The sequence below is a fragment of the Hypomesus nipponensis genome, chromosome 25 (genome assembly GCF_054491055.1).
Source record: "Hypomesus nipponensis isolate SF chromosome 25, ASM5449105v1, whole genome shotgun sequence".
Taxonomy (NCBI): Eukaryota; Metazoa; Chordata; class Actinopteri; order Osmeriformes; family Osmeridae; genus Hypomesus; species Hypomesus nipponensis.
Genome location: NC_140385.1, coordinates 1,792,501 through 1,813,762, shown reverse-complemented (window position 1 = coordinate 1,813,762; position 21,262 = coordinate 1,792,501). Strand labels below are relative to the sequence as shown.

Sequence of the window (21,262 nt, the reverse complement as noted above, 5' to 3'; positions counted from 1 at the left end):
TTCAACTGGAGGGATAGAAGCCAATAGGGGGCACATTGGCCTCATTAGCATGTTTGCCTTGACTTTACCTTATCTCAACGTGCCAAAAATAGTTTTGCAGCCACGACAACGCAGCCATGACAACGCAGCCATGACAACGCAAGAAAAAAGACTTCCCCAGACTTCCCAGATAAACTGATTAACACACGTTTCTACGATTCATTAAAATATTAGTATTATGGGATGTGAGTCAGCAAAATAGAATCCTGGTACATCAAGCAAGCTGAATTTATTGGTTGACCTTCATCACCATCATCATCATCATCATCATCACACTGTTAATGCATTACGAGGCTGTGCGAATCAAGCACTTTGATTGGTCCACGTCTGACAGACTGTGGATATCTAAAGCAGCTGATTGGATAATTCATTCCCCAATGGAAGAAGCAAGTTGATATCCATGACAACCAGGAAGTAGAGCGTAACTTGACCCCTGACCCCTAACGCCAGTCTACTTCAGCGAGTCGAGCGTTCGTCATGGTGATATCATCAGTGCGTGAGTCTGGGAGACTCACGTCAGAGCAGGGTAAGGTAAGGTAGCATTAATTGAAGGTGACCCCACGTACAATCTCCCTCTCCACCAATCAGAGGGTCTGTTTGAAGCTGTCTCTTGCCCATGGCCTATTGGCTACTGGTGGTTGCGTCCTATTGGCTACTGCAGATTCTGTCCGGTGAGGTTCCGGAACAGGAACGTTCTACATTCTTAGGGCCGTCTGTGGAGAGCACGTTCTCTGTTCTGAAGGCTCCAGCTCTGGTGCTCCATAGCACACAGTCCTCAGGCCTCATAACCCCTCCCTTCCCCCTCCCTCCCTCCCTCCCTCCCTCCCTCCCTCCCTCCCTCCCTCCCTCCCTCCCTCCCTCCCTCCCTCCCTCCCTCCCTCCCTCCCTCCCTCCCTCCCTCCCTCCCTCCCTGCCTCCCCACCTCCCCCTCTTCCTCTCTCCTCCCTCCTCCCAAGAGGGGAAAGTGTGAAAATACAGTGTGTTATGATGGTGACCCCAACCCTAGCCCCCAATCTAACCCCAACCCTAGCCCCCAATCTAACCCCACCCCTAGCCCCCAATCTAACCCCAACCCTAGCCCCCAATCTAACCCCAACCCTAGCGTCCAATCTAACCCCAACCCTAGCGTCCAATCTAACCCCAACCCTAGCCCCCAATCTAACCCCAACCCTAGCCCCCAATCTAACCCCAACCCTAGCGTCCAATCTAACCCCAACCCTAGCGTCCAATCTAACCCCAACCCTAGCCCCCAATCTAACCCCACCCCTAGCCCCCAATCTAACCCCAACCCTAACCCCCAATCTAACCCCAACCCTAGCCCCCAATCTAACCCCAACCCTATCCCCCAATCTAACCCCAATCTAACCCCAACCCTAATCCCCAATCTAACCCCAACCCTAATCCCCAATCTAACCCCAACCCTAGCCGCCAATCTAACCTCAGCCCTAGCACCCAATGTAACCCCAACCCTAGCCCCCAATCTAACCCCAACCCTATCCCCCAATCTAACCCTAATCTAACCCCAACCCTAATCCCCAATCTAACCCCAGCCCTAACCCCCAATCTAACCCCAGCCTTGCCCCCAATCTAACCCCAACATTCTAGAACCCTCTCCGGTCTGTCAGGGTTGCCATGGTGTTGTGGCCCATGGTGTCCCTAAAAGCACGCGTGCCGACGTCATGGCAACGTCAACGTCCCAGCGCGTTGACAACGCTAGATAGCAGTTAAACAGCCAGTGTGCCTGGCTTCTAGCTTGTGATCAGGTGGGAGTGTGTGTGACATGTTGGTAGGTGTGAATTTGTGTGTTGGTAGATTTTTACTTTTCTTTTTGCTTTGGCATGTTTAGGTCTGTGCATGTGCACATGCGTGTGCATGTGTGTGCGTATGTGTGTGTGTGAGTGCGTATGTGTGTGTGTGTGCATATCTTGGACTAGTTGCATAAAATACAGATGATGTTAATGTGGTCAAAACACAGTGTTTATGTTTGTGTCTGGGTGTGTAATCACGCGTGTGCTTGCATCTGCTTACATGTGTTTCTGCGTGTGAGTACAAATGTGACTCAATCTCTTGGCGCTCTGATTGGACAGTTCGGCTACTTGCTCCGCCCAATAGCAAGCATTCATCAGAGAGGCAGAGATGGTGAAAACACATGAAAACACTAAACGAACCAGAACCATAAAATAACCTCAAAATAAACATAAAACAACCATAGATGACCATAAAACGACAGTGACCGTACGACAACCGTACATGGTCAACCCAAAGCTGTACAGTGCCAACTAAGACAGCGTGATTCAGTGCTTCAAACAGGACAGGTGATTAAGGAACAGGAAACAGGAAGCCCTCTCGCTTTTGTAGCTCGAGTCACATGACTGCATTCTGGAGTCACATGACTGGGTTTAGTCCAGACAGTCACATGTTTGTGTAGCCCCTTCCACCAAATAGGAATGGAAAGTCTTTCAGTCAGGGTGTGTGTGTATTTGTGTGTGTCTAAACCAGGTCATTCCCTTTGGACAGTTTTTTTCCAGAAGCTTCAGTGGAGTCCATCTCCCTCTCTCTCTAGCCGCCACCCAGGGCGTGCGAGAAAGCAGAGAACTCTTTCTCTGTGGAGAGAGAGAGACAGAGCGAGAGATAGAAAGGGAGAGAGGAGTCTGTCCTGTTGTTTGGCTGATGCAGGAGATTGAGTCAGCTATAGTCCAATCTGGAAAGGGAGGGATGGAGGGAGGAGAGGAGAGAGGGATGGAGGGAGGAGAGGAGGGGAGGGGAGAGGGGGATGGAAGGGTGTCAGGTGTCCATCCTCTCTTTGGTTTGGTCTCTATGGGAACGGAGAGATAGCAGGATGGAGGAGAGGAGATGTTGGGGGTCCACAGAGGTCGATGAATGGAGGAATCTTCTCTCCTTTTGTTTCTGCTTCTACTCTTCTCTTTCCTCCTCCTCCTCCCCTCTTCTGCTCTCTTCTCTCCTCGTGACTGGAAGGTTCTGGAGCTGTTGATGAAATGGAAGACTAGTGATATTCTCTGTCTTCATTTCTCTTCTTTTAACCTTGTTTTCTTTTTCAGTCTCTCCTCTCCTGCTCTCTCTTCTTCTCTCCCCGCTCCACAAGGGAGCTCCTCTGGAGTCTGATGTAGAGTTCCTTTCGGAGCCGTGGAAGACAAGAGATTTCTGTCCTTCTGTCTCAGTCCTCCTCCCCTCTCTGCCCTCCTCCCTCCTCTCACTTCCTCTCCTCTCTCTCGTCCTCCCTCCCTTCCTCTTCCTATATTTGGTCTTTCTCTGCCACTCTTATCTTTGCATAGATGTCTGAAACGTTTCTAGTCTTAAACCTCCTTTTTTACATTGATATATTTTTAGTCTGAAACCTCTCTTCTTCGCTCTCTCTCTCTCTCCTTTACATCTCGCTCAAACGATTCCATACGTGTTCACTTTCCTTTGCTGAAAGTATCTCTATCTTTCTGTCTGTGAATGTCATGTTCATCTTAGATTCTCTCTTATTTCCTCCCTTGTCCTCTGTTGTTCTGTCCATCACAGGACGTCTCCATCACAGGACGTCTCCATCACAGGACGTCTCCATCACAGGACGTCTCCATCACAGGACGTCTCCAGAGTGGCAGCTCTCCTCTCCGTGGACGATCAACACCGGGAAGAAGAAGGCTTCCTGGTAATCTGGGGGGCTTTCCACCTCTCCCCCCTCCTCCCTCGCCTCCTCCCCCCTCTCCCCCCCGTCCTCTCTGACCTCCACCTCCACCTCCACCTCCTCCCCCTCTCCTTCCAGCACTCCCCTGCTCTCTTCGTCATCCTGCCTGGACCCTAACCCCAGAAACCCTCCCCCTCCTCCTCCCCCTCCTCCCCCCTTCCTCCCAGTCCTCCCCCCATGCTGCGCGAGTGAAACAGGCTCCCAGGCCTCGCCCCTCCCCCCAGCCGGCCCAGAGAGAAGCCGCTACGGCTCAGCACCAGCCTCCCCCCGACCCCGCCCCCAACTCCTCCCCCTCCCCCCCCGCCCCCCCCCTGGGCGTGGGCCCTCATGCTGGCCACCGTGGCGTTGAGGATGGCCGTGGTCCCCGAGGGCGCGCGGAGCCGCGAGGGCAGCGAGGACGAGGAGGTGGTCCTCCGACAGCGCGGGCAGCTCTGGAGCAGGTAGGCGGAGCTAAACACGGCCGGGAGGGGCCCAGGGATGACTCCGCCCACCACGCCGGCGCCCGGGGTGGAGGAGGCGGTGGTGCCGCTGGTCTCCCCCCCTCCTCCTCCTCCCCCTCCTCCCCCCTGGTCCAGGTCCATCAGCAGAGCCTCAGAGTAGGACGGCACCATCTGCTGGTTGCACCTGATGTGCCACTCCAGCTCCGTCATGTCGACCGTGTTCACCCTGGAGATCGCACTGTAGCTCCCCCTGCTCACCCCCCCCTCTCCCCCTCCTCCCCCGCCCTCCGGCCCTCCCTCACTCCCATCCCCCGCCCCTCCTCCCGCCCCCCCCGCCCCTCCGGCCCCATCCTCCTCCTCCCCAAACAGCTTCTCCACGTGGTAGTGGACGTAGGCGGTGCGGCGCTCCGACACCACCCTGAGCGGCCAGGACAGCAGGACGGCGGAGGCCAGCCAGAACACCCTGTGTCTGGAGTACCAGGGCCGGCGCGCCGCCTCCGGGAACGACAGGACGTGCTCCCGGAAGTCCACGTTCTTCAGGTGCATGCCCTCGCGCGCCTCCATGTAGTCGTCCAGCCCCTCGTTCTCGCCAAAGAAGCGCGCCCGCTGGGTGAGGTAGGCGGCCTCGGCGCGGGCGGAGGAGAAGGAGAAGCACTTGGTGAAGCGCAGGCGCACGGCGGGGTAGTCGTGGAGACCCTGGAGGTGCTTGGAGACGTCACGGACGCCGTAGCGGGTGAAGTCAAACTCTGAGCTGGAGGCGTGAGTGTTGACTCGCTCGTGGTACACCTGGAGGGAGGGAGGGAGGGGGGGGGAGGGGGAGAGAAAGGGAGAGAAAGTGTTTTATGTCTGAATTCATGTGTGTATGTAAGTATCCTACCATGTACGTGTGTGATACCGTGTGCGTGTGTCTGTGTGTGTCTGTGTCTGTGTGTGTCTGTGTGTGTGTGTGTCTGTGTGCACCAGTGGGCCCTCACCTGCGTGGTGGTGTAGGAGTCTCCGTTGCGGTAGCGCGTCACCTGCCTGGTCCTCCTGACGTAGTGGTAGCTGATGGCCTTCCACCAGATGCAGGGCGTGGCCTGCTGCAGGCGCTGCACGCGCTCGTACACCTCGGCCGTGTCTGCGCGGGCCAGCACTGCCACGCGGGCGTAGCAGTGCCAGCACTCCACCAGGTACAGCACGTACAGCATGGCCAGGAACGCCAAGGGGGCGTATACGTAGCCGCTGGAGCACGGGCGCTCCACGCGCAGGAAGTCGTCATAGTAGAAGGCGGCGGCGGAGGAGGAGGAGGGGGAGGAGGGCGAGGAGGAGGAGGAGGAGGAGGAGAGGACAGGGATGCGACAGTAGGAGCACCAGGCCAGCGTGCTGAAGCAGGCGGACATGAGCAGCGTCAGCAGGACACACTTCCAGTGAGATTCCCGACACAGGGAGGACGGCAGGGACTGCTGTACAGGACGCTGCTGCAGGGGGGAGAGAGAGGGGGGGAGAGGGGGGGGGAGAGAGAGGGGGAGGAGGGGGAGAGAGAGAGGGGGAGGAGGGGGAGAGAGAGAGGGGGAGGAGGGGGAGAGAGAGAGGGGAAGTGGGGGGAGGGGGAGAGGGGGGGGGAGAGGAGGAAGGGTGTTAGTGAAGTTTGAGGTTTGAGAAAGTACTGGTGATGAACATCTTACTCTTCTTTCCTTCTTTTCTTAATTCTATCCATCACAGAGATGAAAGGATGAACTGCTTTGAGGCATCTCTCCCTATCTTTTGATCTTCCTCCTAAATGCACTCCTTCATAGATTCTCCAGTCTCTCTTCTCTCTACCTATGGTCCGATCTATCAAACTTTCTATCTATTTTGTTTTCCAATTCACTTGTATTCATTCCTTTAATAATGTCTCTTTCTTCCTCCCTCTTTCTCTCTCTGTGTTTCTCTCTCTCTCTCTCTTGAGGATGAGAGGGGCTATTTCCTCTCTGTGTAACTGTAGATGCTCCCCACACACACACACACACACACACACTCACACACACTCTCACACACACACACACACACACACACACTCTCACACGCACACACTCACACACACACACACACACTCACACACACAAGCTAGATGTGGCTCCTATCTAGGCATTTGCGTATGATTGGTATTGGATGATGCAAAACACACACACACACTGCCACAAACACACACACACACACACTAAGTGCTTATGAAACAGTCCGTGGCTAGGAGCAGGTTAATAGCATGAAACAGTCCGTGGCTAGGAGCAGGTTAATAGCATGAAACAGTCCGTGGCTAGGAGCAGGTTAATAGCATGAAACAGTCCGTGGCTAGGAGCAGGTTAATAGCATGAAACAGTCCGTGGCTAGGAGCAGGTTAATAGCATGAAACAGTCCGTGGCTAGGAGCAGGTTAATAGCATGAAACAGTCCGTGGCTAGGAGCAGGTTAATAGCATGAAACAGTCCGTGGCTAGGAGCAGGTTAATAGCATGAAACAGTCCGTGGCTAGGAGCAGGTTAATAGCATGAAACAGTCCGTGGCTAGGAGCAGGTTAATAGCATGAAACAGTCCGTGGCTAGGAGCAGGTTAATAGCATGAAACAGTCCGTGGCTAGGAGCAGGTTAATAGCATGAAACAGTCCGTGGCTAGGAGCAGGTTAATAGCATGAAACAGTCCGTGGCTAGGAGCAGGTTAATAGCATGAAACAGTCCGTGGCTAGGAGCAGGTTAATAGCATGAAACAGTCCGTGGCTAGGAGCAGGTTAATAGCATGAAACAGTCCGTGGCTAGGAGCAGGTTAATAGCATGAAACAGTCCGTGGCTAGGAGCAGGTTAATAGCATGAAACAGTCCGTGGCTAGGAGCTAACCCTAACCCTAGGAGCAGGTTAATAGCATGAAACAGTCCGTGGCTAGGAGCTAACCCTAACCCTAGGAGCAGGTTAATAGCATGAAACAGTCCGTGGCTAGGAGCAGGTTAATAGCATGAAACAGTCCGTGGCTAGGAGCTAACCCTAACCCTAGGAGCAGGTTAATAGCATGAAACAGTCCGTGGCTAGGAGCTAACCCTAACCCTAGGAGCAGGTTAATAGCATGAAACAGTCCGTGGCTAGGAGCAGGTTAATAGCATGAAACAGTCCGTGGCTAGGAGCTAACCCTAACCCTAGGAGCAGGTTAATAGCATGAAACAGTCCGTGGCTAGGAGCTAACCCTAACCCTAGGAGCAGGTTAATAGCATGAAACAGTCCGTGGCTAGGAGCTAACCCTAACCCTAGGAGCAGGTTAATAGCATGAAACAGTCCGTGGCTAGGAGCAGGTTAATAGCATGAAACAGTCCGTGGCTAGGAGCTAACCCTAACCCTAGGAGCAGGTTAATAGCATGAAACAGTCCGTGGCTAGGAGCTAACCCTAACCCTAGGAGCAGGTTAATAGCATGAAACAGTCCGTGGCTAGGAGCTAACCCTAACCCTAGGAGCAGGTTAATAGCATGAAACAGTCCGTGGCTAGGAGCTAACCCTAACCCTAGGAGCAGGTTAATAGCATGAAACAGTCCGTGGCTAGGAGCTAACCCTAACCCTAGGAGCAGGTTAATAGCATGAAACAGTCCGTGGCTAGGAGCTAACCCTAACCCTAGGAGCAGGCTAATAGCATGAAACAGTCCGTGGCTAGGAGCTAACCCTAACCCTAGGAGCAGGTTAATAGCAGTCCGTGGCTAGGAGCAGGTTAATAGCATGAAACAGTCCGTGGCTAGGAGCAGGCTAATAGCAGTCCGTGGCTAGGAGCAGGCTAATAGCAGTCCGTGGCTAGGAGCAGGCTAATAGCAGTCCGTGGCTAGGAGCAGGTTAATAGCATGAAACAGTCCGTGGCTAGGAGCTAACCCTAACCCTAGGAGCAGGCTAATAGCAGTCCGTGGCTATGAGCTAACCCTAACCCTAGGAGCAGGCTAATAGCAGTCCGTGGCTAGGAGCTAACCCTAACCCTAGGAGCAGGTTAATAGCATGCTAGGAGCTAACCCTAACCCTAGGAGCAGGTTAATAGCATGCTAGGAGCTAACCCTAACCCTAGGAGCAGGTTAATAGCATGCTAGGAGCTAACCCTAACCCTAGGAGCAGGTTAATAGCATGCTAGGAGCTAACCCTAACCCTAGGAGCAGGCTAATAGCATGCTAGGAGCTAACCCTAACCCTAGGAGCAGGTTAATAGCCTAGCGTCTCCACTGGATGCCAGAGGTGAATAATTTAAACAACCAGCTATTCCGCCTTCCAGAATGTTCCATAACTCCTAGCTCTTACAGCAGTGTGCGTGTGTGTGAGTGTCTGTGAGTGTGTGTGTGTGTGTGTGTGTGAGTAAGTGTGGATGTGCGCATAAGAGCACAGATGCAAAAGGTGAAGTAAACATATCTTTTGTAACATCATTGCTTTGCTTTCTGACAGATATCTGGAAGGCAGAGAGAGATGGAAAGAAAGTGAGAGAGAGATGAAGGGAGATGGAGAGAGAGAGGGTGGACAGTAGAGAGAGAGAGAGAGAGAGAGAGAGAGAGAGAGAGAGAGAGAGGGTGGACAGTAGAGAGAGAGAGAGAGAGAGAGAGAGAGAGAGAGGGTGGACAGTAGAGAGAGAGAGAGAGAAGACAGTAGAGAGAGAGAGGGAGAGAGAGAGAGAGAGAACAGTAGAGAGAGAGGGAGAGAGAGGACAGTAGAGAGAGAGAGAGAGGACAGTAGAGAGAGAGAGAGGGAGAGGACAGTAGAGAGAGAGAGAGGGAGAGAGAGAGAGAGAGAGAGAGAGAGAGAGAGAGAGAGAGAGAGAGAGAGAGAGAGAGAGAGAGAGAGAGACATGTGTCCTCGCTTCCATGTCCTGTCAGCACAATGCTCTCCCTCTCTCCCTCTCTCCCTCTTTCTCTCTTCATTGCTTCATCTCTATCACTGTCTCTTTCTCTCTGTCCCTCTCTCTCCATCCCTCTTTCTCTCTTCCACCCTCACCCTCCACCACAGTGCAGACATCATCCAGCCCTCTGATATCTTGGCTTGAAAACTGCTGTCCATATAACTCTCTCTCACACACACTACACACACACCCCTGTACACACACATCCACACACACCTATGCACACACACCGTAAAACTGTGCCACTGCTGACTTCAAGGGCTTTCTGTAAAAGGGATCTGAAATGAAGGGCATTCCTCTCCTCTCTCCTCCCCCTCTCCTCCCCCCTCTCCTCCCCGTCTCCCCTCTCGTCCTCCCTTTCTATAACCCAATGACAAACCATTACTCCTCTGTCACCCCTATTTTATCCTTACTTAACTTCCTCTCACCTCTCTCTCCACTATCACCTCCTCCTCTCTCTCTCCCTCCTCCCCTCCTTTCTGCCCCCTCCTCCCCTCTCTTCCTCCCTCCGTCTCTGTTAATATTGATCGGACTATTACAGCAGCCAGCAGGTGAACATCAGAGAGAGATTTTGTGTCAGAGAAACAAAGAGAGGTGGAGGGAAAGAGAGGAAGTAGAGAGGAGGAGGAAAGGAGGGTTAATGAGGAGGAGGAGTGAGGAGGAGGAGAGGGGATAAGGAGAGGAGATGAGGAGGAGAGATTTGGTGTCAGACTGCGACAGCTGGTCTTGACCAGGTCTGCATCTGGTCCTCCTCTCCTGCTGATAACGCATTTGGCTAGGACTCCCGCTGTGACCTTTGAACTACAGACCAACCGCAGGGGGGCGAGGCCCTCTTGTTGCCAAAGCAACACCGTCAGGGATGCCCCATTAGGGTTGGTGCTCTGTGTGTGTGTGTGTGTGTGTGTGTGTGTGTGAGAGAGAGAGTGTGTTTGTGTGTGTGTGTGTGATGAAGGTCACAGTAAATGTCTATAGCTTTGTATGTCCTTTCAGGTGAGGAAGATGTATTTTATGTGTGTGTGTGTTTGAGAGAGGGAGAGAGAGAGAGAGAGAGAGAGAGAGAGAGAGAGAGAGAGAGAGAGAGAGAGAGAGTTGACAGATTGCATCTCCCCAGGGGTCAAGACTGCCAAAAACTGCTTTCTCTTTTTTCTTTCTCCCTCTAGCTCCCTGTTTCTCTATTTTAAGATTGTACGTTTCAATCCACTAGTTAGGCTAAAGATTATTAAACGGTTCCCAGTCCGACAGACAGAGCGTGCTATCATCAGCGGGGCACCGCGTGAGAAGGTTGGCAGGAGCGTGAAAGGTCTCGTGCTTTATAGGCCAGCATGGAGAGCTTCTTCTCACTGTCAACAAGGTATATGAGGAATTGGTGAAACGACGTCTACCGGAGACCTCGTTGTCTTTCAGACCAGGCTACACGTTACCTCTCGGTCCACGTTGTCAAGTAGTGACGGGATTCCCTCGAGAATTTAAATTCGTTAACCGAGAGACAGAGAGAGGGGAGGGGGGAGAGAATGTGCCTGGGGGGGGGGGGGAGCTGTATGTAAAACGAAGCACGTTCAACAACGGGGGGAGAGAGGGAGAGAAAGGGCAAGGGAAGGAGAGAGAGAGAGAGATGGAGGAGAGGAAGGCACACCGACTGCAATGCAGTCACGGAGAGGAAGATGGAGGGAGGGCACAAGAGAGAAAGTGCCTGCCACCTGGCTACGGTGATTACGGAGGGACACGGAAGGAAAACGACGTCAGCCTGTGCTCGGAGGCGTGTCATCTTGGCACTAGTAAACAGTATGGCCAACAGTACCGACACGTTTAATTCACTGACACTGGCTTTCACACATTTAAGTTCCCTTCCTCTCTTTCACGGTGCCGTGAAATCATATATTGTTTAGGCTATTTTTTGGTTCCCGGTCTGTTCAGCCCACCCTCTCTCGCGCATCTCCTCATCTCTTTCGCGGACCGACTCCGTCATAACAAGGCCGTGTCATTCAGAAACCGCGCTCGCGGCAATACCGGATGGATGTGTCAGTTTCACCGACATTAGAGCGAGCCGCTGGTCTAACGGACACGAATGTATTGTATCTTTTGAAAGGACAAGCAGCCTCGAGCTGGCAACATATTATAAACATCACGGGCTGTAATCAAAACAAATACACACACACACACACCTGTTCTCTCCCTGTCCCGTCCTGTCCGTCCAGTATGGGCTCTTGTCCGGTTGTAGTCTCCTCAGACTGCATTTTCTTTCTTTCCCCCTCTTGCTGCCCGTTCCTAGCAACGGCACCGGGGATCCTCCCCGGTAACGGTTGGAGGTTGGGACCTCCCCGGCGCTGGAGTCACCCCATCCGTCGCCAGGTGGGATCCGGTTTCACGATGCCAGAGCCTGCGGCAAATGCGCATTATCCACGGTGAATTAGGCTACCGTCCCCCTGCTCGCGCCCGTCCCCCTGCTGATTATCTCACCCAGCGCGGCTAGCTTCGCTCATATTTTCTGTTGGCGACATATTTCCCGGTAAACAGAGCTTTCTTCATTTAACCTCAACCGTGTCAAACCGTGGGATTCTCGAGATGCGCAGGTGGGGCGACGTGTGAGAATGCGGCGAAACGGGAACGGTTTCCTTCATAGCAGTGGGGGCGGCAGGCACGAGAGCGCTGATGCGAGGAAAGATGGATGGATGCGCGTGAGGAAGACGTTCTGAAAGAAAGCAGACGAGGCTGCGCGAGGTATAGATGTATGCGGGGACGGTTAATCAGCGCGGTGTTTGCCAAATGACACAGCCCATGTGTGTCAGTCGGTAAACAACATCAGAACTGAAAAAGAACAAACAGCCGGATAGATACCCGCGCGCAGTCTCCTTAGAGATCCCGTTTCACCTACACACACACACCGTCCTCTGTGCCCTTGACGTCATCCCCCCGACTGCACTAGCAACAGAGTATCATGGAGTTAGGCGTCTTCGGTTGTGTTGTTGTCTAGGTAAACACACACACTCTTACAGAGCCCAACAAGATGAAAACTCTTCATTTATAGACTGACCTCAGCCTCTCTCTCTTCTGTCCATCCTCTCTCTCTTTCTCTCTTCTGTTTATCCTCTCTCTCTCTCTTTCTCTCCCTCTCACAGACACAATTTCATCGTGTCTGTAATTTATATTATGGGATTACATGCAGCATGAACTAGAACGTAAAGCCTTCCTGTTAAACATAATAAACTTTATTTTTGTATAAAAATAATTTATTTAACTTTTGGAACAATAACTTTGACAGAAAACAATTACAGAAGCCGTTTACTCAGGACATAGATGAGGATGGCATCAGTGTGTGTTTCTATGACAACGCTGCTTGAGTAGAGTACAGCTGGTACACGGTGCGACTCAAAGCTGGACCCAGATTTCTGTAAACAACAACAAACAAACAAACCAACACAACCATCAACCACCTCTACTTCCTCATTCTCTTCAGTTTGAGCTTTATAGAACGAATGGAGGGAGGGATGGATGGAGAGAGGAGGAAGGAGAGAGGGATGGATGGAGAGAGGAGGAAGGAGAGAGGGATGAGGAAGAACGATGGAGAGAGAGAGATGGAGAGAGAGAGATGAAGAGAGAGATGAGGGGAGAGAGATGAAGAGAGAGATGAGGAGAGAGAGATGAGGAGAGAGAGAGATGAGGAGAGAGATGAGGAGAGAGAGAGATGAGGGGAGAGATGAGGAGAGAGAGAGATGAGGAGAGATGAGGGGAGAGAGAGATGAGGAGAGAGAGAGATGAGGAGAGATGAGGGGAGAGAGAGATGAAGAGAGAGATGAGGAGAGAGAGATGAGGGGAGAGAGAGATGAAGAGAGAGATGAGGAGAGAGAGATGAGGAGAGAGAGATGAGGAGAGAGATGAGGAGAGAGAGATGAGGAGAGAGAGATGAGGAGAGAGAGATGAGGAGAGAGATGAGGAGAGAGAGATGAGGAGAGAGAGATGAGGAGAGAGATGAGGAGAGAGAGAGATGAGGGGAGAGATGAGGAGAGAGATGAGGAGAGAGAGAGATGAGGGGAGAGATGAGGAGAGAGAGAGATGAGGAGAGATGAGGGGAGAGAGAGATGAAGAGAGAGATGAGGAGAGAGAGAGATGAGGAGAGAGAGAGATGAGGAGAGAGAGATGAAGAGAGAGAGATGAAGAGAGAGATGAGGAGAGAGAGATGAGGGGAGAGATGAAGAGAGAGATGAGGAGAGAGAGATGAGGAGAGAGAGATGAGGAGAGAGATGAGGAGAGAGAGATGAGGAGAGAGAGATGAGGAGAGAGATGAGGAGAGAGATGAGGAGAGAGAGATGAGGAGAGAGATGAGGAGAGAGAGGAGGAGAGAGATGAGGAGAGATGAGGAGAGATGAGGAGAGAGAGATGGAGAGAACAGACCTCTGCAGTTTGCCGTATCTGATGGAGGAGAGCAGCTTCTCCTTCTCTGTCTCAGAGCTGCAGCCCTCATATGCTGTCAGGAGACTGAAGGAGGGAGGAAGGGGACGGAGGGAGGGGGGTGGAGGAGGGAGGGGGGTGGAGGGAGAGGGAGGAGGGAGAGAGAAGCTGTTAACTCATGAACACTAGAATGAATGGATGACCTTTGACCTGTCAAGATGCCCCCCAGGTAACCTCCCCCCAACACCACCAACCATACAGCCACACTCCAGACAGGATAAAAGACCAACTCTTCTAATCACATCCAGTGTCAGTGGTTCAGGAGTCTATTACTCCTGTCGTCCTGAGCGATTAGACATGCCTGTCCAACATGATCCCAGGAACCAGCCCGCAGGCCAAAGCAATCGATCAGCGATCTGGTTAAGCTGATAATCAATAACAGAGAAGCAGAGAGGGAGAGGTTCTCTGGGTCAGAGTGTGTGCAGTATGTAGTGTGTGTGTGGGGGGGGGGGTCAAATGGCTGAACGGTTAGGGAATCGGGCTATTAACCAGAAGGTTGCCGGTTTGATTCCCGGCTGTGAAAAATGACGTTGTGTCCTTGGGCAGGGCACTTCACCCTACTTGCCCCTGTACTCACTGTAAGTGGCTCTGGATAAGAGCGTCTGCTAAATGAAACTGTAGTTTGTACCTGTTCAGGGTGCTGTAGTGTTCCAGTATGGCTGCAGCCTTGTCTCCAGACAGACCACTAATCTGCATCAGCTGCCTGGCAAACACCTCCCTTACGGTCTGGCACTGACACACACACACACACACACACACACACACACACACCCCAGGTACACAAACACACACACACACACACACACACACACACACACACACCCCAGGTACACAAACACACAAGTTATTACACAACACATATGTGACAGGCCGTAGCCGCAGCTCTGTCACGTACACATCTCTAGCCCTTCTGTCTTTGTATATTTCTACGTCATGAATTGTCTGTATGTACCATGTGGGCCATGAGCCTGTAATTAAGTGTATGTATTGGATAGTGACCGGAACTGTGGAGAAGAGAGAGGAGGACAGGCAAGAATCGAACCCGGGATCCTGTGTTGAGACCTACCTTGTTTTTAACTGCTCCCTGGTTGAACTCAGGGAAGGAGATGAGAGAGCAGAAGGTGTTCTCCCTCCCTCCCCCCTCCTCCCCCTCCTCCCCTCTGTCGCCCTCCAGTTCTCTGGAGCGACAGATGAGGGTGCGGTTCTGAAAAAGAGAGAGGGGAGGATGAAGGGAGAGGGGTAGAGAGTGAAGGGATACATAGGGATCAGACACAGAGTGTGTGTGTGTGTTACCTGGTTGTAGTGTGTGTGTAGTATGTAGGGTGTGTAGTGTGTGTAGAGTAGTGTGTGTGTGTTACCTGGTACAGCTTACTGAGGTATCTGGTCATGACGGTCAGGTAGGCAGCAGACTCTCTCACATCCTGAACCCTCTTTACATAGAAGCCATCTACCACCTACACACACACACACACACACACACTTTAACTTCTGTGTGTACCTGTGTGTTGATAATGGCTTGCTGCAGGGTGTGTGTGTGTGTGTACCTGTGTGTTGATGATGGCTTGCTGCAGGGTGTGTGTGTGTGTGTGTGTGTGTGTACCTGTGTGTTGATGATGGCTTGCTGCAGGGTGTGTGTGTGTGTACCTGTGTGTTGATGATGGCTTGCTGTAGGGTGTGTGTGTGTGTACCTGTGTGTTGATGATGGCTTGCTGCAGGGTGTACCTGTGTGTTGATGATGGCTTGCTGCAGGGTGTACCTGTGTGTTGATGATGGCTTGCTGCAGGGTGTGTGTGTGTGTGTGTACCTGTGTGTTGATGATGGCTTGCTGCAGGGTGTGTGTGTGTGTACCTGTGTGTTGATGATGGCTTGCTGCAGGGTGTACCTGTGTGTTGATGATGGCTTGCTGCAGGGTGTGTGTGTGTGTACCTGTGTGTTGATGATGGCTTGCTGCAGGGTGCTCTCAGGTAAGCTGAGATGAGAGGCTGCAGTACCACACTCCTCCACCAGGTACACAGGCCTCCTCAGACCACACCTCTTCATACGGAACTGGGGGAGGGAGCGGGGAGTGGGGAGGGAGGGAGCGGGGAGAGGGGGAGTGGGGAGGGGAGGGAGGGGGGAGCGAGGGAGCGGGGAGGGGGGAGTGGGAAGCGAGGGAGGGGGGAGAGAGTTTTGGGCTACAATTATTATCTTGTGTTTCTCAAACACACACCCAGACAGCTCCCTGCGTGACCCCTGACCTTCTGCTCTCGGAAGCGCCCGTCGAGGATGCTGCCACAGAGGTCGTCCATCCTCTTCCTCTCCACTATGTAGTCAAGAACCAGCTCCCTGGCTGGGGGGGCGCGCAGCTGGCCTGGGGGGTGAGGGGGGGGTGAGGGGGAAGGAGGGAGGGCAGGAAGAGAGGGAGGTTAAGAGAAGAAGAGTGTTTATGAAGCACAGCAGTGCCCCCTTGAGGTAAATACTGAGAATTACAACACCTGTGTGTGTGTATGTGAGCTACCTGCTACAGGGGCGACGCGTTCACGGGCCACCCACAGGAAGTCTCCGACGTTCAACTTCCTGATGTCAAAGGTCACGCCGTTTCTCTGCAGCTCTTTCACTAGCTCCTGCTTCCTGGCTGTGCTGCCCCTACACACACACACGCGCACGGTCATGGTGTGTACATACGTGTGTGTATGGTGTGTATGGTGTGTGTGAGTGTGTGTGTGGTGTGCGTGTAGCACTAACCCGGTCGTCTCAATGAAGTCCACACACAGAATGATGTCATAGCTGCCTGGTTGGAGACGAGCTCCTGGCGGCCTGCTCTGTGTGTCTGAAGCCTGGGCCTTTCCTGAAGACCCAACCCCAGCCTCCTCACTCCTACTTTGGGCATTGCAGGCTGGCGGCCTGGGCCTCTTTTTCTTCTCCACCACCTCCTCCACCTCCTCCTCGTCTTCATCGATGGTGAGGTCCACAACAGCTACTCCTCCCTCTTCCTCTCTTTCCTCACATCTCCTCTCCTCCTCCTCCTCCTCTCTTTCCTCACCTCTCCTTTCCTCCTCTAACTCTCTTTCTCCTCCAGTCTCCTCTTCTTCTCCTTTCTCTCCAGAATTGAGACGTCTAGCTAGAGCCAGGCCCAGTTCAGTCAGAGAATACCTGAGGGGAAGAGGGAGGAGTAGAAGAGATTAGAGGGAGAGATGGGAGAGAAGCAGAAAGAGAGGATGGAGGGGAGGGCTGGATGGATGGAGGGTGGGGTTGGAGGGAGAGAGAGAGAGAGGGATGGATGGCTGCAAGGATGGAGGGAGAGAGAGAGGATGGATGGCTGGAGGGATGGATGGGAGGGCTGGAGGGAGAGAGGGATGGAGGGCTGGATGGGAGGGCTGGAGGGGATGGAGGGAGAGAGGGATGGATGGAAGGATGGAGGGAGAGAGGGATGGAGGGATGGAGGGAGAGAGGGATGGATGGCTGGAGGGATGGAGGGAGAGAGGGATGGATGGCTGGAGGGATGGAGGGAGAGAGGGATGGCTGGAGGGGTGCTGACCTGGCAGGGTTGTGTGTCTTCAGCAGCAGGTTCTTCTGGATCAGAGTGCTGACTGAGGCCCAGGCTGTGTACTTACTCCCCAGGTCTGGCTGGGGGAGGGGGAGAGGCAGGGAAGGAGGGAAGGGGGAGAGAGGCAGGGAAGGATGGAAGGAGGGAGGGGGAGAGGCAGGGAAGGAGGGAGGGTGTGTGTAGAAGAAAAAAGAAGTAGGTGTAAAATGACAAACATCAAGAATTTGTTTTCACTGTACAGTGTTTTGGTTTAGACAGAGAGGTCAGGGAGAGGACAGACGTAGTCACTCACCACAGAGAATGACTTGTCACACAGTGACTGAGCAGCTTCCTGTAACTCCATCTTGAACATGAAACCCTTACTGCCTGGAACCTGGGGGGGGGGTCAGGAGGTCAAGAGAGGCGGCCGGGAGGGAGAAAGAGAAGAAGGAAAAACTGATGAGGAGAGGATGGAGAGGTGAGGATGGAGAGGTGAGGAGAGGATGGAGGGGTGAGGAGAGGATGGAGGGGTGAGGAGAGGATGGAGAGGTGAGGAGAGGATGGAGAGGTGAGGAGAGGATGGAGGGATGAGGAGAGGATGGAGAGGTGAGGAGAGGATGGAGGGGTGAGGAGAGGATGGAGGGGTGAGGAGAGGATGGAGGGATGAGGAGAGGATGGAGGGATGAGGAGAGGATGGAGAGGTGAAGAGAGGATGGAGGGATGAGGAGAGGATGGAGAGGTGAGGAGAGGATGGAGGGATGAGGAGAGGATGGAGAGGTGAGGAGAGGATGGAGAGGTGAGGAGAGGATGGAGGGATGAGGAGAGGATGGAGAGGTGAAGGTTTCTGCAGCACTTAGAGATGGAGGGATGATGATGATGAGTACCTGAGACTGTTGGAACAGGGTGAGGAGAACAGCATAGCCACCTGACTTCCTCTGAGGAACATACTCTCTCTTCCTCCTCCCTCCATCCGCCTCAGCCTTCCCCTAGATGAGGGAGGGAGGGATAGAATGAGACAAAAAAGATGGATATTTGAGAGAAAGGCAGGACAGATATGATCTGTACTCATCTGAATATGGGTTCCAGGACTGCTTATTTGGGGTGTACTGTCTCCTTAAAACCAGGTCTCACCTGTGCTCTCCTCTGATTGGAGGAGCCTGAGGTTGGGGCTTTGGGCGGGGCCAGGATGTGGTTGTTGTTTATGCCAGGAGGGAGGGAGTGGATGGGGGCGTCTGGTCCTGGGGGGAGAGGGAGAGGGAGGGGGGAGAGAGAGGAGGATGAGAGAGAGGAGCAGGGATGGGAGAGAGAGGGGGAGAGAGAGGAGAGGGGGTTAGGCGGAAGGATGGAGAACAAGGACACTGTAGCCAAACAGAAACCTACATATTCATTTTTCTGTTTGCCTCTCTATCTTCATGCCTCCACCCCTCTCTCTCTCACCGTTCTCTCTGTAGTATCTCTGCAGTTTCTCGTCTAGAATCTTACAGATTCCATCCCCAAAGTTCTGCAGGATCTTGGCTTCGCGTGCGTTCTGGAGTGGCAGGGGGTATACTTTCAAGGAGCCAATGGCCTGTGGGTGTGTGCGTATGTGGGTGTGTGTGTGTGTGTGTGTATGTGGGTGTGTGTGTGTGTGTATGTGGGTGTGTGTGGTGTGAAAGTGAGAGACAGACAGAAAAGAAAAGTGAGGAACAACTTCAGACGAATGTATCCATGCACGTGAGCAATTTTGTTTACCTTCTGGTAAACGTGTTGGGTTTTCAGGTTCCGCTCTTTCGCCTGGTCATGGAGCTCCGTTAACCACTGCAGAAAGAGGGGGTTCGGACAAGGGGGCAAGGGGCGTTTCCGACCAAACCGGACGGGTTCTGATGCTGGCATTCCTCTCCTGCTCCTGTGTTCCGGTTAACCGAAATGCAGCATATCGTTACTCGAGCCGCCGGAGTAACGTATTATTGTAAGTTAGCAAGCATGCGGTAAGAAATCGTTGGCATTGAATTGTTTTTGTAGTGGATTTATCAAGTTAGACTAAGTACTGGAAAACGTGTTTGAGTTAAGAAGTTAAGTATAGGGTTGCAAGCCTGCATGAATCTTGTAACAGCTAGCAAGCCTGCACTAGTTAGCGCCTCCTCAACAATGTTCAAACACGTTAAGGTGTCAACAACAACATCCCCAAAACAAGTCGTTACCCAACTGACATACGAAGCTACGTATGAAATTAGATCACACAATGCATGAACATATACACTTACAGTTACCCTTACAGTTCGTTTTGGTGCAACGACCACTGGCGCCGTGTTTTCAAAGCGAGTCGTCACTTCCGGTTCGCAGTTCACAGTCGAGTTTGCTGAGAGAAGAGCGACCACTGCTGGACAACAGTGGGAAGTCCTCTAGAGTGGCAGGAACCTGACCTCGTCTTTCCAGGTCAATAATCACAAATAGTAGGCTATAAACTTCGACTACAATACAACTACGACTAGATTCACACATTCCGGATCATTATTTTTTTCAGTAGGTTGAAGAGATTGCTTTTTTTTTTTCCAGTGGGCCCAGTTTTGGAGTCACTTCAGAAATGAATGAACAAACTTTTCGAAATAATCATGTTTGTGACTTAATTCACCCATAAGGACCATTGATATAAGATTTAAAAAATAGCTATATCTGATATAGGAGACCGTTATGTTTTAGGCATCAGATTTCGTGCGCACTAGGAAAGCCTTTCAACCCGTGAAACCTCTAAATGGCGCGAGGAAGGATCCCGTTGGATTCCAACAACAAGACCGAACAACGGTCAGGAATCTGCCGCCACACGCGCCTTTCTGTTTCTCCCGTTACATAGACCACACATTCAAGCCTTCCCCCCCCCCCCCCCCCCCCCACACACACACACCCTTCTTAAGCCAACGTTATGAAACGAGCACTACGTTTCTACATTCAGACACAGACACAGAGTTAAATACCAGCAAACAGGTTTTAATATTGAGCAATACCACCACTGTAGAACGACTACCTTGGTACACACAAACAGTTGTCACGCACACCGCCGACGAACACAACCCGAATGTGCAAGAGTCTGGTTGGATGTGAAGGATTTTACAGTGTATTCTTACAGTCCGTAGGCTACATCGTAAAGTGTGGCGTTGAACCTTATATGACGTTAAAGGGGTCGTTTTACTCAGTGAACGATGAAACAGAAAACAGACGATGTTCAGACGAGAAGAACAAAACATACATTATATAATTCATGAAAAATGTACAAAACAAAATGTAAATCTTTACTCTTTTAGCTGTTCTCAAAATCAGTTCAAACACACAATATAACATTTAGATAAATATATCACACTCTTTACCATAGCAAGCAATTTGCAGCCCCCCCCCTAAAATATACAAGTTTGAACACAAGCAGTTATAAGGATTACTAACCTGAGTGAGTGTGGAAACATGTCTGTGTGTGTCAGTGTGTGTGTGTGTGTGTGTATGAACAGGCCCAGTATGTCCCAGATACTACAACCTGGAATATAATTCAAAATAATTTCATTCATGTAAACAACAAACATGTTACAAAGTTGTTAATGGACATCAGACTTGTGCATGTATTCATGATGTTCATCCCTGTAAAGAGCACAAGGGCTCGTGGTTGACCGGGCCTGGGTGATAATCTGCAGGCCGTTGTAACCATCACAGTGGTAATCTCTAATTTCTCTCAATCTCTCTCTGGACTCAGAGGTCCTGTTAAGTTGCAACTCTGTCCCTCCCTCCCTCCCTCCCTCCCTCCCTCCCTCCCTCCCTCCCTCCCTCCCTCCCTCCCTCCCTCCCTCCCTCCCTCCCTCCCTCCCTCCCTCCCTCCCTCCCTCCCTCCCTCCCTCCCTCCCCCGCCCTCACTCCTCCCTTTCCCTCCCACCCCTGTCTCTCTCCCCCCTCCTCCCCACTACTGCCCCCCCGACCCGGTGGTGTCGTCGCTGTCGGGGCAGGTGTGGGACTGGGGTGACCCTGGCAGGGAGCACCCTGCCTCCCCAGCCTCCCCCCGCTCCCCCGCCCTGCGGCCCAGCTTGGCGCGGAGGAAGGGGCTGTGGGGGTGCAGGGTGTGCAGGTGGAGCAGCAGGGCGTCCTGGGTGGGGGCGGTGTGACCGCAGTCCTCACAGACGTACAGCTTGTTGCGGCGCTCCTTGTAGGCGTAGCGCTGGGAGACCCCGTGGATCTTCTTCATGTGGGACTCCAGGGAGCAGCGCTGGGTGAAGGCCTTGTCACACTCAGCACACTTGTAGGGACGCACGCCTGGAGGGGGAGGGGAGG

General features: G+C 52.5%; 3 protein-coding genes across 4 annotated transcripts in view; all 3 read right to left on the bottom strand.

The window, feature by feature from the left end:
* Window positions 1-2,820: 2,820 nt before the first annotated feature.
* LOC146221660 (transmembrane protein 151B) lies at window positions 2,821-11,261 on the bottom strand. Its single transcript, XM_084691718.1, is given in 4 exon segments — window positions 2,821-3,888; window positions 3,891-4,956; window positions 5,145-5,627; window positions 11,190-11,261. Coding segments are annotated over 4 exon segments (1,887 nt in total). The 3' UTR covers window positions 2,821-3,622.
* Window positions 11,262-12,293: 1,032 nt separating this feature from the next.
* mus81 (MUS81 structure-specific endonuclease subunit) lies at window positions 12,294-19,352 on the bottom strand. Of its 2 annotated transcripts, none has more exons than XM_084691918.1 (16): window positions 19,234-19,352; window positions 18,710-18,863; window positions 18,416-18,545; window positions 18,110-18,216; window positions 17,863-17,964; window positions 17,292-17,372; window positions 16,991-17,079; window positions 16,198-16,605; window positions 15,971-16,098; window positions 15,711-15,823; window positions 15,400-15,519; window positions 14,832-14,927; window positions 14,540-14,677; window positions 14,102-14,205; window positions 13,417-13,500; window positions 12,294-12,413 (listed from the first exon to the last, which is right to left on the bottom strand). In XM_084691918.1, exons 2-16 carry the CDS (start codon window positions 18,848-18,850, stop codon window positions 12,347-12,349), a joined length of 1,908 nt encoding a protein of 635 aa, XP_084548044.1. In that variant the 5' UTR covers window positions 18,851-18,863; window positions 19,234-19,352; the 3' UTR covers window positions 12,294-12,346. The 2 variants fall into 2 exon arrangements, with proteins under 2 accessions (XP_084548044.1, XP_084548043.1); XM_084691917.1 differs by having other exon boundaries at window positions 19,222-19,310.
* A 1,544-nt stretch (window positions 19,353-20,896) lies between these two features.
* The window catches only part of ovol1a (ovo-like zinc finger 1a), a 5,402-nt gene continuing 5,036 nt past the window's right edge, over window positions 20,897-21,262 (bottom strand). Inside the window, exon 4 of the mRNA XM_084691919.1 lies at window positions 20,897-21,244. Coding sequence (XP_084548045.1) covers window positions 20,898-21,244 — 347 coding nt within the window. The 3' untranslated portion in view covers window position 20,897. The remainder of the gene's footprint in view (window positions 21,245-21,262) is intronic.